The sequence below is a fragment of the Pituophis catenifer genome, unplaced genomic scaffold (assembly GCF_029215685.1).
Source record: "Pituophis catenifer annectens isolate HBS135680 unplaced genomic scaffold, rPitCat1.0.hap2 SCAF_8, whole genome shotgun sequence".
Classification (NCBI taxonomy): Eukaryota; Metazoa; Chordata; class Lepidosauria; order Squamata; family Colubridae; genus Pituophis; species Pituophis catenifer.
In genome coordinates this window covers 34,526,814-34,543,422 of record NW_027256888.1, presented here as the reverse complement: position 1 = coordinate 34,543,422, position 16,609 = coordinate 34,526,814, and the positions used below count along the sequence as shown (strand labels likewise).

Genomic DNA, 16,609 nt, shown 5'->3' with positions numbered 1-16,609 from the left:
CTTTGGTTTCTGCAACCAATATGCATCTATTTTACTGGCCTTTTATACTTTAATTAGTTTTTCTATTATTTCCAAAGTTATATTAACTGTCTTTAAGTACTCACTGGTGTGGAAAAATAGAATATAAATGAAATAAATTGCTAACAAATGTTTATTTCTGAGAAACAAAAATTAGACACTTGATCTGATTATGATTCTTTGTTAAAATATTTTTAGGTTAATGTAAAATGCACTCTATTATAAATCCATAGGGGCAAATGTTCAAAAAGGAAAGTTTTTGGAAACTCCATTGCATGCAGCTGCAAGGCTACCTAATACTGAAATAGTAAACATACTTCTTGAGTTTGGAGCAGATATAAATGCCAAAAATTCAGAGTTTGAACGACCCGTAGATGTTGCTGTTTCAAGCAGCTTGGTGGAAAAAATACTACTATTACATGAAGGTAAAGTTTGTATTTGTTCTTTCTTTGTTGCTATTGGGTTTTGGATGACAGCATCAAGCCCAAGCGGCTTCTTTTTCTCTTTCTCAGTGCTGAGGAAGCACATATATTAGATTTAGAATGAGGGAAGAAGAATTTTCCATCCTCCTGTCTGACTACAGCAGGTTGTAAGCTTCACTTTTCCTGAGGAGATATGTATGTATGTATGTATGTATGTATGTATGTATGTATGTATGTATATGTATATGTATATGTATATGTATATGTATATGTATATGTATATGTATATATTCATAAATCTATATTTTCTTCCCCAAATCATCATTCAAAGTTTTGTTGAACTTTGCAAACATTCCTTAATTTTCCTTATCAAATATATATGTACTACATAACTCTTAGATGTATGTCAGTAAAAATGGCAGTGCATCCAAGAAATCTATTCAACTAAAATGTCTGTTTGAATATGATAAAAATATATAATGTAAGTACAAAATGTAAGTTCTTGAGAATACTATCTAATGCTACATAATGTCATTTTTATTCAATTGCAGTTACTCCATGTTCTCTTTGCCAGCTGTGCCGACTACGAATCCGAAATTATATAGGAAAATCTAGATTGCATCTTGTACCACAACTTCAACTGCCAAACATCTTGAAAAATTTCTTACAGTACCAATAAAATAGTGAATTGTATTTCAGAACTTAAAGAAATATTCTACAACATGTTACACATGAAAGTTATATGATAGGGAGAAGCTTAAACAAGCTTGCCTGCACATTAAAATCATGCCAAACAAAATTTCTTGAAGTACTACTAAAGTGAAATATAAATGTGGTCATATTTTACAGAGCTATACAAATCCTTTGAAAAAAGTATTCTGGAATGCAAGGTAATATGTGTGAAGGCCTTTTTTTTTTTTTTAATGATTAAAGCAACCAAATATTTAAGAAACTGCTCCCAACCATTTCCACCTATTCAGTGGCTATACATGCACACATATGCAGACAGAGAAAGCAGCAACTTTCTCCACAGCTACCTTAGCAATTTAAAAAGTTGGGCTTTGTGCACTCCTTTGCATGTTGCAAAGCATGTTTTGGGAAGGACTTACAGAGCCCTAATATTTTGAAAATATATATATTTTTACAATATAGTCCTTACTGATTAATCACTCCATTTAAAATTTACTTTTGTTTAATCTAAGATCCGTGGTGGTGCAGTGATTAGATTGCGGTATCACAAGCTAACTTACTGCTCACTCCAGGAGTTTGATTCTAAGTGGCTCAAGGTTGACTCAGCCTTCCATCCTTCCTAGGTCAGTAAAATGAGGACCCAGATTGTTGGGGACAATATGCTGACTCTGTAAAACTGTTTAGAGGGGGCTGCAAATCACTGTGAAGCGGTATATATGTGCTATTACTATTTCCTGTATATTGCACTGCAAATTGTAAATTCTTTTTGAATCTCTTCTTTCTTTCTTTCTTAAAAGTATTGGAATGGCAGTGGAGAGAAAGAGAAATAAATTAAGGTTTCCAATCTTTTCCATATTTCTTCTCTGTATAAATTCCCCAACTTGTGATCCCAAGTCACGAGGAGCTTTCCAAGGTTTGGATGCAATTCCAGACCAATTTTTGTCTTAAACAGCAAATGAAACGGGAGGCTATTAAGCACAATAAGATTGGGAGATGATTATACTAATTTCATTTAATAATTTAATTGCAATTATATATACAGGTAATCCTTGATGTATAGCTGTAACAGAGCCTGCCCATTACACTTCCAAGTGGTGATGGCCATTAAGTGAGGTGGCCTTGCTTAACAACCCTCATCCCCTGCCCTCCCCAATGTGGCCATTAAATCAACACCTGGGTTGTTAAGCAGAGATGGGGGAGACCTTTGGAGGCCTAGCATATGGCCAGGCCTGCCTGCCCTAGGCCTCCCAAAGCCTCCCCCCCCACCCTCAAGACATCTTGTGGTCTGCTTGCTGTCCCCTGAAGATCTCCATGTTTCTCATATTGAGGAAAGAGGGTGGACCATACAACCCGGAAGTGGCCATCAATTTCTCCACTGCTTTCACAAAGCCATGGGCAAGGGACAAACCACTCCATTTTGTTTCTTAATGTGATTGCACAGCCTGGCATCTGGAGATCTTCAAAAGCTAAGTGTACAATGGATGATGGGTATGTGAAGAATAGGCCCAAGGCCCTTGTGGTCCCAGTGGGGTGGGATGGGGGGGGGAGAGTCAGGGATGGGCACTGCAATATCCCTGAGGCTGAGCGTAAGGGTGAATGACCACAGGGGCTGCAGTGGCCATAACTTCTAAACAAGGTCATAACTTTTGGTGGAGAGGGTCTGTCATAACTTTGAACAGCCATTAAGTAACATTCATATCTAGAAGGCTACCTTTAAATTTAAAATCAGATAATTCAGTTTTTATCCTAGGTGTGCCCATTTTCTGCTATATGCCCCAATATTTGGCCTAATATTCTCTGTAAGAATTAGTTTAGTTGAAAAAGATTCACTTACTTCATTTGTAAAGAAATAATACACAGCTCTTAGTAGCAGGTTGTCTATTTAAATACCGCTGTTCCCATAGAAGCTACTTTCTTCTATGTTCCTACTGCAGTTGAAAGAATGAGAGATTAACTGCTTTTTAGTGGATTTTTGGTCTTTTAAGAGCTAGAATGGAATGATCCTACGATGTATTCCTTTAAAATTTCATGAAATGCTATGTAAGTAATAATGTGGGAAGTAGGGGAGAATGTCTAGAACTTGTAAATTTTGCATAAAAATATATTGTTTAGTTTAATTATTGTTTGATATATTCTGAGTAAAGATGAATGCCTGTCTATGTATTAAGTACATTTTCTTTTTTTCTTTCTCTAAAACTGATATACATATATAAAACTTGAAAGATGGTTAAACAAATAAGTGTCTTTTATTTTCAGACTTCTCTGGAATATGTACTGAAGACCTACTATTGTAAATGTGTTTGTTTTTCTTTTGTCATCTAGTCCCTAATTGTCCTGGCATCACCCAGGAAATTTCAGGACAAAACAGGGATTTAACTACTACTACTTTAGTCACTACATAAGAATACCATAAATGTTTGCACATGTGATTATATTATTTTAAAATGCACAGAAATTAAAGATGGGCACTTATACAAATAAAAAATTAAATAAATAAACAGCGCAAACCAGATTTGATGCCATTGGATTTCAATATATAACAATAGCAACAATAGTAATAGTACAATTGTAATAGTAATTTTCAAATATATTGAGACTGGAGCTTTTACAGGATTATGACTCCTTTGGTTTACTTTGTATGAAAATCCCAAGGAAGCTTTCTCAATTGGTATAATTATAGCATTGAAACAGAACATTTACATTATCAAATCCAAGCCCTTATTCCAAGCAGGAATTCAAATTCAATTGGAATCTGTTTTGCTGTAACTTAAGCTGATCATTCTGTGCTCTGGAATAAGAGCGAGAACAGATCTTGACTTTCTTCCATGTGACATTCTTCCAAGAGTTCGAAGAGTGCTATCGTATCACCCTCAGTCATCTTTTTCCAAGGTAAAATGTTCACAGCCTGTTCAATCTCTCTTCGTAAGTTTTAATTTCTATTTACTCTCAAAATTTGTTTTATTTTTTTCTGAATTCGTCTTGAAATATAGTGCCAGAACTGGATAGAGTATTCAGGATGAAGCAGACTAATGCAAAACGAGTTTAAAAGTTACTTCCCATGATTTAGAAATTACCGTATACTTTAATTAGTGTAAAATAAAATTACATTTGCTTTTCATAGCCACTCACCTATGTTGGCCAATATTAAGTTTGCAACAAATACTATTCCAAAATCTTTTCAAAATTATTGTTATCAGACCAGATATATTCCATCTTAAGGGGTGTAATGGCTCAGAGGTTAAGAAGCTGAGTTTGTCAACTAGAAAGCTGACAGCCCGGCCTGAGTGCTAATCCACAGGGTGAGCTCCCTTTATTCACCCCAGCTCCTGCCAATCTTAGCAGTTAGAAAGCATGCAAATGTCGGTAGGTAAATAGGTACCACTTCAGTGGGAAGGTTACTGCATTCCATATTTTCATGTTGGCCACATGATGATAGAAATGTCTCTCAGACAACACAGGTTTCCTTGGCTGAGAATCAGATAAGCACTGCTCCCTTCAGTTGGTTATGATTGGATGGGGAAACCTTTAAAATTGTAATATTCCATCATATACATCAACATTTGATTTATGTTTCTTATATGAAGAGCTTTGCACATGTCTCTATTTAGTTCTTGTATGGACAAGAACTTCCTAGCAAGATTGTTTCTGGATTGTTTCTGTCCAGTAGGTTATGAGCTATTCCACTCTATTTTGTGTCATCTCCAGTTAAAGCATATTTCTCCAAACCATTAATGAAAATATTGAATAGAAGATCCAGGACTGACCCATAGCTCTCTCTAAGTTCATGAAAAACTACTGATGAACATACTTGAATTATGTATTCTGAACCAGCATCTATCATCATGCCATCCAATCCACATTTGCTGAAATATTTTGCTTAAGACAGAATGGATTATGACCTGTATGAGCCAGAAGTGTGCAGCAGCTGCCAAAAAAGCCAATATAGTTCTAGTCTGCATAAACAGAGGGATAGAATCAAGATCAAGTGAAGTGTTAATACCACTTTATAATGCCTTGGTAAGGCCACACTTGGAATACTGCATCCAGTTTTGGTCGCCACGATGTAAAAAAGATATTGAGACTTTAGAGTGCAGAGAACAGCAACAAAGACTAAGGGGACTGGAGGCTAAAACATGAAGAATGATTGCGGGTATGTCTAGTTTAATGAAGAGAAGGACTAGGGAAGACATGATTGCAGTGTTCCAATATCTCAGGGGTTGCTACAAAGAAGAGAGAGTCAAGCTATTCTCCAAAGCACCTGAGGGCAGGACAAGAAGCAATGGGTGGAAACTAATCAAGGAGAGAAGCAACTTGGAACTAAGGAGAAATTTCCTAACAGAAGAATTAATCAGTGGAACAACTTGGCTCCAGAAGTTGTAAATGCTCCAACACTGGAAGTTTTTAAGAAGAGATTGGATAACCATTTGTCTGAAGTGGTGTAAGGTTTCAACTCTGTTATTCTATTCTATTCTATTCTATTCTATTCTATTCTATTCTATTCTATTCTATTCATTATTTCTATCCCATTCTATTCTTTTGCCTGACAGCTATTGTTAATGTTATCTGGATGTACTTTCTATTTTTATATTCCATACCTATGATTTTTGTTCATTTTCAAACTTCTCCTCTGAATTTATTAAGGCCAAAGGGTGTGTGCTTCAGTCATTCTCTATGGAGACTAACATTTAATACCACCCATTGTGCCTATCATCTCCCATTATTAAAACAAAAAACATGCAGAATCTAACAGTTTCTCTTCAACTCAAAAATTAATTACATCAGTGCAGCACTTTAATGTCAGATGAAACAATATGCATATAAAATTGCATGTTTTTAAAGTAATATAATCAAACAGCTATAACTTTCCAACAGTTTATCCCTTAGGACAAGAATATTTCAGTAACCACTGAATGGCTGGTTAAAATTTTCATCATACTGTGGGAAGCCTTCTTCCAACAATACAAACAAAACGTGGCCAAGTTTGAACCTTTGGACAGATGATTTATATCATCTATTCCAACTTTAGGAATATTTTCTAAAAATCTTTTCACCTACAGCATCTATGACATCTTAGATTGATACATATACAAATTACCCTAATAGAGTTGGAAGGGACCTTGTAGGAATGTAGGTAATCTAGTCCAACACCCCCCCCCAAACAGTTTGGTTTGAAATTTGACAATTTTTGATCTCATCAATTAGAAAATGGTTTTCAAGAAGCTTTATGCAGCTTTTTCTTCTTTTTGCAACACTCTAAAAAAAACCTCCAATAGTATGCATAATTCCACATCCTTTGTATTGTCAAGGAAAGTCTTTTTTCACACATTCCCATAGAAAATAATTTTTAAAAGTCACTTCTACAAGCATCAGAGCTGGAAATTTGTATGTTCAAGAGAAAATCTTTTACCGAAGTAATCTGAATGGCAAAACTTCGGGGAAGGGCTGTAAAATTCAGATAACTGCTTCAGTTCCTTATCAATTTAAATTGTACCACGAAACTTTTTTGTATCACATTACTTATCATACTAGTTCTCCAACTTAAACAAAAGCAAAGCATGACAGAAACAATTCTGCTTTCAATTTTCCCGAAACTAATTTTAAAAATGAATCCCAGGGCCACTTTTGTCTTTCCTCTTCACGGGAAGTATTTCGCTTTCGGCATTTCGAGACAATGCAGAAACGGAGTTTGAACAGTCCGTACAACTATCAAATTGACTGGGAACAGGTTATTCCTACATACACAAAAGGAGGCGAACCAGAGCATCGACAGATCAAGAAAACGAGACGAGCCAGGCGACCGCTGACTCGGAGTCGAAAAAGTCGCTTTTTAGATTTGGAAATAAAAAGAAACACGCAACCCCGAGAGAAGATACATGGAACACAAGTGACCGGGAAGTTTGTCTGTGTTAAGCGGTACGGGAGGGTGGGTGGGTGGGGGGGTATGTGGATGTGTTGTTTCGTTTAATTATGCACTACTGGCAATCGACCTGATTTAATACAACGTGTCGTCGAAAGCGAACCCACTACCGCGAAAAAAACTTCTACGGTTCAAAACGGTACATACTTGCCCAGTCGTTGAAACGCATGCGCACTTGGGCTTCTGAATTTTTTTCGCGTTGGTGGGTGGGACTTTCGCTCGAGAGGTTGCTCTGGTGATGGTTGTTATGGCGATCGAAGACGCGGCGACCGAGGAGCCTGAGGCCCTTCTCAAGTAAGAGCGGGAATCGCGCGTGTAGATGGAAAGCATCATTGGAGACCGAGAATGGGGTAGTTCAGAAAAGGAATCGAAAGGAAGAAGCGGCTGAATCGGGCGCAAAATTGAATTTTCTTTCAGGGAGGGGGGAAGGAGCCAATTTCAAATAATCCAGCTCGAGTCCTATGATGGACGTGATTTACCAGTGCCTTTTTCCGGGTTGTTTTTTCAGACTAAGGTCTCTAGCCTTAATCTACAGCACTAGGATTTGCAAATGATAAGTAGATCTCGGTCTAGCAAGATTTGGGGGTTCAACAAAGGTCTGTAAAGCTTTGCTTGGTGGACGTTTACAATTTGGAGAATGTTACAAACTTTCAATGGGTGTGATAAATCTAGGAAGTTGGAGTGATTTGAAAGGAATAATATCAATATAGTACATAATAATAGATCAGGTAATTTACAGGTGAAAGGCACTTGACTACCTAGCTGTTTAAAGAGCTGAAAATATTCAGTGATATATTGTAATCAGAAACTAGCATTTGATAAAGGAAGGGCTCGCAGAATTGGCTAGCAATTCCTGCTACCGGTAGCAGCTTTTTCTATTGTGATCTAATCCATATTTGCAACTTGCTGAATTAATTGCTGCAGCTATTTTCACATGTTGGACGGATCCATAATTTATTGTTCTCCAAATTAAATATAGTCATTGGTTTTTAGGGAATAAAGAAGAGAGTAAAATGTCTCAGCTCTCAATTTTAGACAGAATGCACAAACCCATAATTTCTAAATAAAAATGTTTCTCATATTTATTCTTTCCCATTCCCACTCTTATCTCAAAGCATTCTTTATTCTATTATTTTTCTGTATTTTTTCCTTTTATTGTACATAAATTAGCAAAGTTATTCCTAAGGCTCTTTTTAACATTCAGAACATTTTCTACCACCCCATTTAAATCTTTATGTTTTGCTAAACAAATCCAAACAAAGTCATGTGCTGTAGCCACTCACCATTCATATTTTGGAATGACTGAGCTCTATAGATGAATATCTGTATAAGAAAGAAAGAAGAAAAAATGATAACCATGCACTAGTTTAGTTTTGACTTATTTTTACAACATGTCAATTTTTCTTATGATTTTCTAAAAAAAACAATTTAATGGGATAAAGAAATCTAGTGGGTATCAAAGACGTATTTCTAGTCACACCAGGAATGGCTACCTGGTCCTATCCAAGGTACTGTGGCAGTGGTGGGTTGCCCCTGGTTCGGACCGGTTCTATAGAACCGGTAGTAAAACTGACAGGAGGCTCCGCCCACTGACCCTGACATCATCAGAAGTGATATGTGCAGAAACGAGCACGCATGCACGATCCTGTTGCGAACCGGTAGTAAAGGTAAGTAGAACCCACCCCTGTACTGTGGTAATGATCAGTTATATTGGAATTGGAATTCTCAGAATCACTATAATGAGTGCTAGTGCTAAGTAGAGATATATTTGCTAATATTTGCTGAGGAAGATGTAATTTCATATGCAAGACAATGTTTAAAACACTTGGGAATCAATGCTGCCCAATTTAAGGAGAGTTTATAGCTTATAAGTGTTTTTAACTAATGTGACAAAATTGGATTGATAAGATAAAGTAGTGGCTGTAATAGTGTCTTAATTTTTTTAACTTTTTAAAATGTTTTAAATTGGTTTGTTATTGTTTTTAAATTACGGGGCCAAATTTATATATATCCTTTTAATACTATTTTAACGTTTGTAATTTATGTTTTTATTCGGCTGTATACCGCCCTGAGTCCTCAGGGAGAAGGGCAGTATATAAATTGGATATAAAATAAAATAAAATACAATTCTTGTGGTGTTTTAATGTAAAATGTGACAGGTGAGAAAGTGGAAAAAATATAAGAACTTAAGAAGTCCTCAGTTTAGAAGAATTCTCTTGCCTTCATGTCATACTCCACATGTCCAGGGCGTACTGGATTGCCCCTGACAGTACTGCGATGGCTTCAGAGTCTTGACCTCACTTTTTCACCAAAGAACTTCCGTAGGTAAGACAAATAAATTCAGGAAGAGGATTGGCATTATTTTTCTTCCTCTTGAAGACTTTCCTTGTTCTTGATCAGATGGCCAAGAATATGATGGTACTTGACATACTGTGGAAATAGAAAATATATTTTAAATGGCTGTTTTTTAAAAAATTCCAAAATGGCTAATAGGGTTGTTTGTTAGAAATAGCCAAAGAATTTCAACAAAATTCACATATGCCCCATAGTTGTGCTCTGACCCCAATATATTTTCTCTTTTTTTACAAAGAAACTCATAGACTTATAGCTTGCATACAGTGTTACTGTGTTCTTATTTGAATGAACCATAGTAAGTTTTTAATTTGTTTACTTGGAAAATGATTTAGCTAGTTATCAAATTTCTACAATTTGGCTATTTTAAAAAGTAGGTTTTCTTTAAATTGTGTGACTTAAGACTTGAGGCTTGCTGTGTTTGAAAGCAATTTGTACATTTATTGAAACCGTTGTACAGTTGAAAAACTGACTCCAGAATGAATTTTCAGGGAGCTGAGGAGTGGCAGTTATAGATGCTATAGATATTAAATGTAACTATACAAGAAAGTAAGGTTAAAAAAAGCATTTACTAGTGGTGAATTCATTCAGTCTTCAGTCTTAATATTGACTCTTAATGATAAAGTTAATTATTGCAATGCTTGGCCTAATTTTTTAAAAATTTTTGTACATCTTTTTCTTTTGATTTTTTTTTTTTGTATTACCTTGCCTGATATAGAATCCTGGACTTATTGAATGTTGCAGAGTTTTAAAAAGTTTCGGTTGATCCTAATAAATGTATTGACCAAGTATTGATTTTAGATTCTTTTTGCTTATAGACCAGTGTAACTACTTTTGCTTTTTATGTTCTCATTGGAATCATGCCTATAGTGAAAATCCAGCCAGGTCCATTTGATGTACTTGAATGTATTTATCAATTTTATCATTCTTTCATTTCCTTACAATAGATCTCTTTCCTTCAAATTAAACCCTGTATCTGTATTGAACTGATTCCAGATAAATGCAGGTCTAAACTCTAAAGATAAAGAGTGAACTTTTGGGAGACACAGAAAAGGCTCAGGTAACGAGCCAGTTGGTCAGTCCCTGTTATAAACAATGGATCAAAACTCAGTTGATCTGGAAAAAAATGGACCTTGCACTTCTAAGAAAATGTTAGGAAGCAAAAAATGAAAATTGGTTATATCATATGATTATTATCATTCAATTCTAACTTTTTGATCCTTTTTTAGGAAGAGGAATTTGAATTTGTTGCATAACAAAATAAATTGTTTTATTTATCTGAGATATGAGGACTACAATGGGAAAGGATTTTTATTTTTATTTTTCTAAAAGGAAGTATTTTGCTGTTTTTCAGTCATGTTCGACTCTTTGCAACCTCATGGACCACAGCATGCCAGGCCTCCTTGCCCTCACTGTCTCCCCTTGTTTACCCAATGCATCAATGAAACTATCTAACTATTCATTCTCTACCATCCCCTTCTCTTGTTGCCTCCAATCTTTCCGAAACATCAGGGTCTTTTCCAAAGACTCCTCTCTTCTCATTTGGTGGCTAAAGTATTTGAGCTTCAGTTTCAGTATTTGTCCTTCCAAACAACAGTCAAGGTTGATTTCCTTTAGGAAAAGGAAGTATAACTAAGTATAAAAATCGAACAAGTCACCCAAAACAACCATCCTTAAGTAAGAATGTACAGCTAGAGAATGATGTAATTAAATTAAGACAAATCCTACAAAAGTTAGTCTTTCATTCAATTTTTAAATTTTATTTCGAATAGGGATTTTTCAAATGGCTACCTTATTGCTGAGATATTCTCTCGGTACTTCGCAGAAGACATTCATATGCATTCCTTTGTCAATGGAACCTCCCTAAGTGTCAAACTCAGTAACTGGGCACTGCTTGAAAAGGTGAATAATAAATGCAATTTTGAATCTTCTATAAAATTTAATGCATTTTAAAAGTTACAATAAAATGAGGGCTTATTTCTTCTTTAGACTACTGGCAATTAAACAGCATACAGTCAGTAGTCATAGACAAATAATTTATGCTATTGTTTTTCAAGTGGAATATAATAATGGCAATTGTAGCAACTCCAAGGAAATACTACATATTTATATTTTTAATAGTTGTATCTTTCCAGTTCTGTTACATAGATGTCAGGCATCGTAGTCTACACTGATGGCAATTGTTTATCCCTTTGTGATAAATAACTGAGGATAAGAAAATGAATTCATGTATTTTTTTCTCTTTGTTAAAGTTTTTTACAAAAAGAAATCTGAAGCCTATACGAGAGTTAATAGATGGGACAATTCATTGTAAACCAGGAGCTGCAGAAATATTTGTACAAGATATTTATACAATGCTGACAGACAGTCGGTATGTTTCTTCAATGCTATATTTGAAAGTTGTATGTTAATACCTAAATGTTAGCATTAAGTAACAGAAGACAAGATAATTACTGCCTTTAGGCTCACAATCCACACTATAATTTTTCCCAGGAAAATCTAAATTAGATGGTAAAAAAAAAAAACCAAATAAATGTAGTCATTGATTTGTGAATCTATAGAATTTCAAGTTAATTTGAGGAAGTTTCAGTTTAAGAATATACATATAAGCACACAGGCAGCTCAGCATTGCCTTATTGCTTGATTAGTGAAAGAAACTGTAATATGCTTTCTTTTTCTCTTGTAGTATAAAACATATTCAAGATGAAGAGATTGATTTTACTGATCGTATTTATCAGGACAATTTACCACTGGTTGCTAGATCAACTGCTTCAAGGGCTATTAAAAACAATATCACTATGTCAGAAATGATGGCAGAACCTGATATTTATAAAAATAAACAGAAAGTAAATGCTATCCTTGATATACATAGGCAGCGAAGGTTAATGGAGAGGGAACAACATCCATGTAAGTATCTTTCTCAGAACATCTTTTTGAATAACATAAGGATATTTCCCTGTTTGCATAACTTAATAGGAATACATGTATTTTAAAAAACCAATAAAGTTAGCTGCACTTTTCAAACTCACCTTAAAAGGACTTTCCATGGCTTGTACTTTATCCAGAATCAATTTGATAAGAACTCAGAAAGAGAGTTACAGGGCTACCTGCTGCAGGAGATCCAGTTTGCTTTTCATCTATATATACTTGTGTCTGTTTGAAACTTAGTAAGCTTCAATTTTTTGAAACGCTACATAAGGCAAAATATTTTCAAGAAAGGTACCTCAAATAGGCCAACTTATAGAACACTGGGACCCATTAGTCTCGAGGGAATAAAATTTGGGGATATTTTTCCTGGTTCAGCTTTAACACTGTGCTGCTGCACTTGGCTGTGGTCACATGATTTTGATGATTTCCTGATGGCAGTGAGAACTGGGAAGGAACTGATATGATTGTTGATGCTTCTTGCCATCTTCCAATTAGCAAAGTTTTTGCTTATGGGAAGCTTGCAGGGAAGAAAGTCAAGAGAAATGATGCATACACCACCAGTCCCTTTGAGCCTGTGGCACACTGACCACTCATGCACTCCCTTGCTCCAACCTTACCTGGCAGCAGCCACTTACCAGCTTCCTGGCAAGGGAAGGGAGGAATGGGACAGAAGGAAGATTTCCAATGCTACCCACAAAGAAAATCAGTGGGGAAGTTAGAAGTCACTCCTTCTCTTATTTTTTGGGCCATCTGTGATCATTCTGTTTTTCAGTTTAGATAATGAAATATTTCTGAAACCATGACACAACAGAGCATGGGTTTTCTAGTTTGTTACTTTTGTTGTGAGAAGGCCCACCTTTGTAATGGAAAATATTTAATATTAATTAGTTGAATATTTATTTGCATTGTTGGATTTCTTTCTGTCATCTCATTTTATTGTTAACTGTTTGATTATTTTGCAATTAGTGTTGTTATCTATCTTAAACTCCATGCATTAAAAAGAGCAGATCTTAACTAAAAATATTGTCACTGTGTATATACTGTAGACTTGCTTTATTTTTAAATTTGAATAGATTTATAGAGCTCTAAGAATATCAATGTCTGCATAATCTCCAACTATATCCTTTTCAGCTGTCTCATTAATGAAACATTTTCTTTAATAATCATAAATAGAATTTAATAATTTATGAGGGAGATGGGTGGTTTAGAAATATAAATTTTATACAATGTAGCTGGCATATGTAATAACATAGTTGTTGCTTAAGATAAATGACTCTGTTGATTTATAGCACGGTTTGGTATTAAACCAACACTGGGACAACGTGCCATTGATCACTCTTCTATTTTGGCTCGTTCGTTCGGTACAACTAATCTTCCAAAGGAAAAATCTGTTCCTGTGCCAAATAGTAAGCATTCTTTTTCCAATCTGAAAGTCAAAGGTTACAGTTCTATTCAAATGGATTAGATAAACTTAAGAAATACTTGTTTAGGGATAAGTTCTATTTAAATAGTTATGACTGAATATACATGGTTTGATTCAAGAATATGCCTTTTTTCCTTTTAGGCATTTAACTGAATTGTAACTTCTGTTAACAATGTAACAAAACTTTGAGCAGAATATACTCCACTTTTTGTTTTGGGGTTTTTTGTTTGTATAATTCAGTTCCCCATTTCTTAATTCTGTCTTTCCTTCTCTATACCAGTCTCTGATTTATCCATCTTTTTTCATTCTATACTTATCATACCCTTTTTTCCTTTCTAGAATGTTTATTTTCCTACTGTGTAATATTTCTTCTTTCATATTTTTATTTAATTTACAATTAGTTGCTTTTTATCTTTTTTTTTCCTGATAGCCATTTAGGAAATGTCTACACATTTATTTTCCCCATATTGTCTCTTCTGAGCCTTTTTCTTGGAGCAATATTGAAAGCTGAGGAAGAGTGAGTTCCACTATTGCCCCTTCGTTATTCATCCTCTGTTGGCATCAAACTCAAAGTAGGGAGTGTTGACTCCATAATGCCTCCTGAAGTGTGAGTTTGCATAACTGATAATCTGCCCACACTTATATCTATGCATATCCTATAGGTGGAGCAGAAAAGATGGTTCTCATTAAAGAATCTTAAACTGTCTCTGACTTGTTGGAAGGCAGATATGGGTCTCAAGTTACCTACAATAATGGGCCTATTAGTAAGACTTATTCTTTTGAAAATCAGCCTTTTTTATTCTCTCAATATCTCATCGACCAAGCCATTCAGTGAAAGAAGAATAATCAGCTGGAATGTGATAAGCCCTCTTTTTGCTTGGACACTTTTTCTCTCTTCCCTATAAAGCATAGTCCTCCTTGTTGCATATGACAAGATGTAAACATATGTATTGCTACTTCTTCCAATTTTGTTTCTGAGAGAAAAGTTAAACAATTATTTTGAGACAATGGCTGTTACCGCAAAAAACATCTGCAACCTCTTTGAGTTCATCTCTTTCTTTTCTAGCCGAAGAAAAGAAAAATATAGCTGCACCTTCCATAACTGCCACTATAATTTGTATTATCTGGGAGAAAAGGAAAGGGAGGTTGGGTGAAATGTTAGAATTGTCTTCTGAATATCATTTCAGGCAACCCTACAGGTTGAACCTATTTGTTTCATGTCAGGAGATATAATCAGGAGACAAAGCAATTACTGCTTTCTCTTTCATGTTGCCCCTTGTGCATTCTTATGAAACATAAAAAGGGTTACTTCCACTAGTTGTGTCGTACCCCTTGAAGGATAGTTTCAATAAGAGGAAGAAGTAATTGCTTTTTCAGTATGAGCTGTGTGGATATAAATCTGTGGATTAGCAGACAGATCTTGTGTTCACTTGGACTAGGCAACTGCTCCATGCCAGTTTCAGATGATGGAGAGAGAAGAGCAGCTAATGCTTATTCTTGCCTGTAAATTTATTTATTCTTGGACACCAGCAATTGATAGTAAACGGCACCATTTGGAGGTTGGAAAAGAGATTCCTAGGGAATTTATGAGCAAATATTCATTCGCTTTCATCCTTTACTGAAAGTCAAGGGAAATAGAACTCCTATTTGCTTCTTGTTCTCTAATCTTTTCCTAATTAATGCTTAATATCTATTTATCATTATGCATAGTAGAGTAGGTTGCACTCACTTCTTAGATCAGATTGTTTGCCCAGTCTTACCAGCAATTAGATTGTTAGGACTGATTAGTAATCAGGAATAATCTTGGTTGAAATGGAAACTTAGTTTTCTGACAGTTTTTAAATTAATATTTTGCTGCATTTTATATTCTCTCCTGCTAATGTTCTTAGAGTGAACTGCACCTGAATGTATTTATTGAAATTATGTCCTACATTTTCATTTTTAAACAATATTTAGCATATTTCAATGAGCTATTTTTGAGTTTACATGGATTGAATTGATAATAATTGGAAACTGATATATTGCTGAAAATTTGTCCCTAAGTATTTAATTTTCTCAAATATTCACAGGTAGAGGAATCTTAACAATTTTAATAACTCACATTTCTAAAAAATGTTTTAGAAGCTAAAACAATTTTTTTGTGTTATAAATGAAATTGTGTGCTTGAAATTTTTCCCACTCCCTTAGGTGTACCATCCACACAAATCAGAGGTAAAACAGATGTTCATTTCAAAACTATTCAAGTGAAACAGCCTGAGAAATTCGCATTTGATGTGAACATGAATACTGAAGTTTCAGGTACACATTTTAAAGAACTACAGAGAAGAAATTCAGAAATACAAAAGAAGATTTATAATCAAATATGAGTCCTATTTTGAGAAACATGAACCTTACAGATAAGCCAGTAAAGAATTAATACTGACATCAAAGACATATTGTTAACATGGTATTTACACAGGCAGAAGAAAATGCAATAAATCAAAATCATTTTATCCATTCCATTACTGGAAGTTTATCTCCTTGTCATGCTATAATGTAAATTTTTATTATACAGTAATGCAGAACCTAGAAATCTTAAATCAATATAATTTTAATAAAATGAATCAGCTCCAGTCTCTTTGTCACGTGTTTTCTTAATCATTTAGAAACAATGTAAAATGTTCAATATACCGGTAGGTAAACATATACTCTAGAGTACACTTATAAATTGATGGAAATCAATGGATCATGTTAAAAAATTCTCATCAACCAAGGAAGCTTCTTAGAATGTATCTTTCAGAACTTTAGAACCAGTCAAATTAAAACTCTTTTTTGTATGTTACATTAGTGTACAACATTAATCCACCAATGGAAATGTTA

At 34.8% G+C, this 16,609-nt stretch overlaps 2 protein-coding genes across 4 annotated transcripts in view; both read left to right on the top strand.

Moving 5' to 3' along the window:
• Window positions 1–3,640, top strand: part of ASB5 (ankyrin repeat and SOCS box containing 5) — a 42,197-nt gene extending 38,557 nt beyond the window's left edge. For all 3 annotated transcript variants that reach the window (XM_070948397.1, XM_070948396.1, XM_070948398.1), the window contains 2 exons: window positions 252–443; window positions 992–3,640. In XM_070948397.1, coding sequence (XP_070804498.1) covers window positions 252–443; window positions 992–1,119 — 320 coding nt within the window. In that variant the 3' untranslated portion in view covers window positions 1,120–3,640. The remainder of the gene's footprint in view (window positions 1–251; window positions 444–991) is intronic.
• Window positions 3,641–6,990: 3,350 nt separating this feature from the next.
• SPATA4 (spermatogenesis associated 4) lies at window positions 6,991–16,116 on the top strand. The gene is made up of 7 exons (XM_070948393.1): window positions 6,991–7,043; window positions 9,207–9,372; window positions 11,172–11,301; window positions 11,652–11,770; window positions 12,086–12,306; window positions 13,617–13,733; window positions 15,938–16,116. The coding sequence occupies exons 2-7, from the start codon at window positions 9,272–9,274 to the stop codon at window positions 16,114–16,116; spliced, it is 867 nt and encodes a 288-aa protein (XP_070804494.1). The 5' UTR covers window positions 6,991–7,043; window positions 9,207–9,271.
• Window positions 16,117–16,609: the final 493 nt, after the last annotated feature.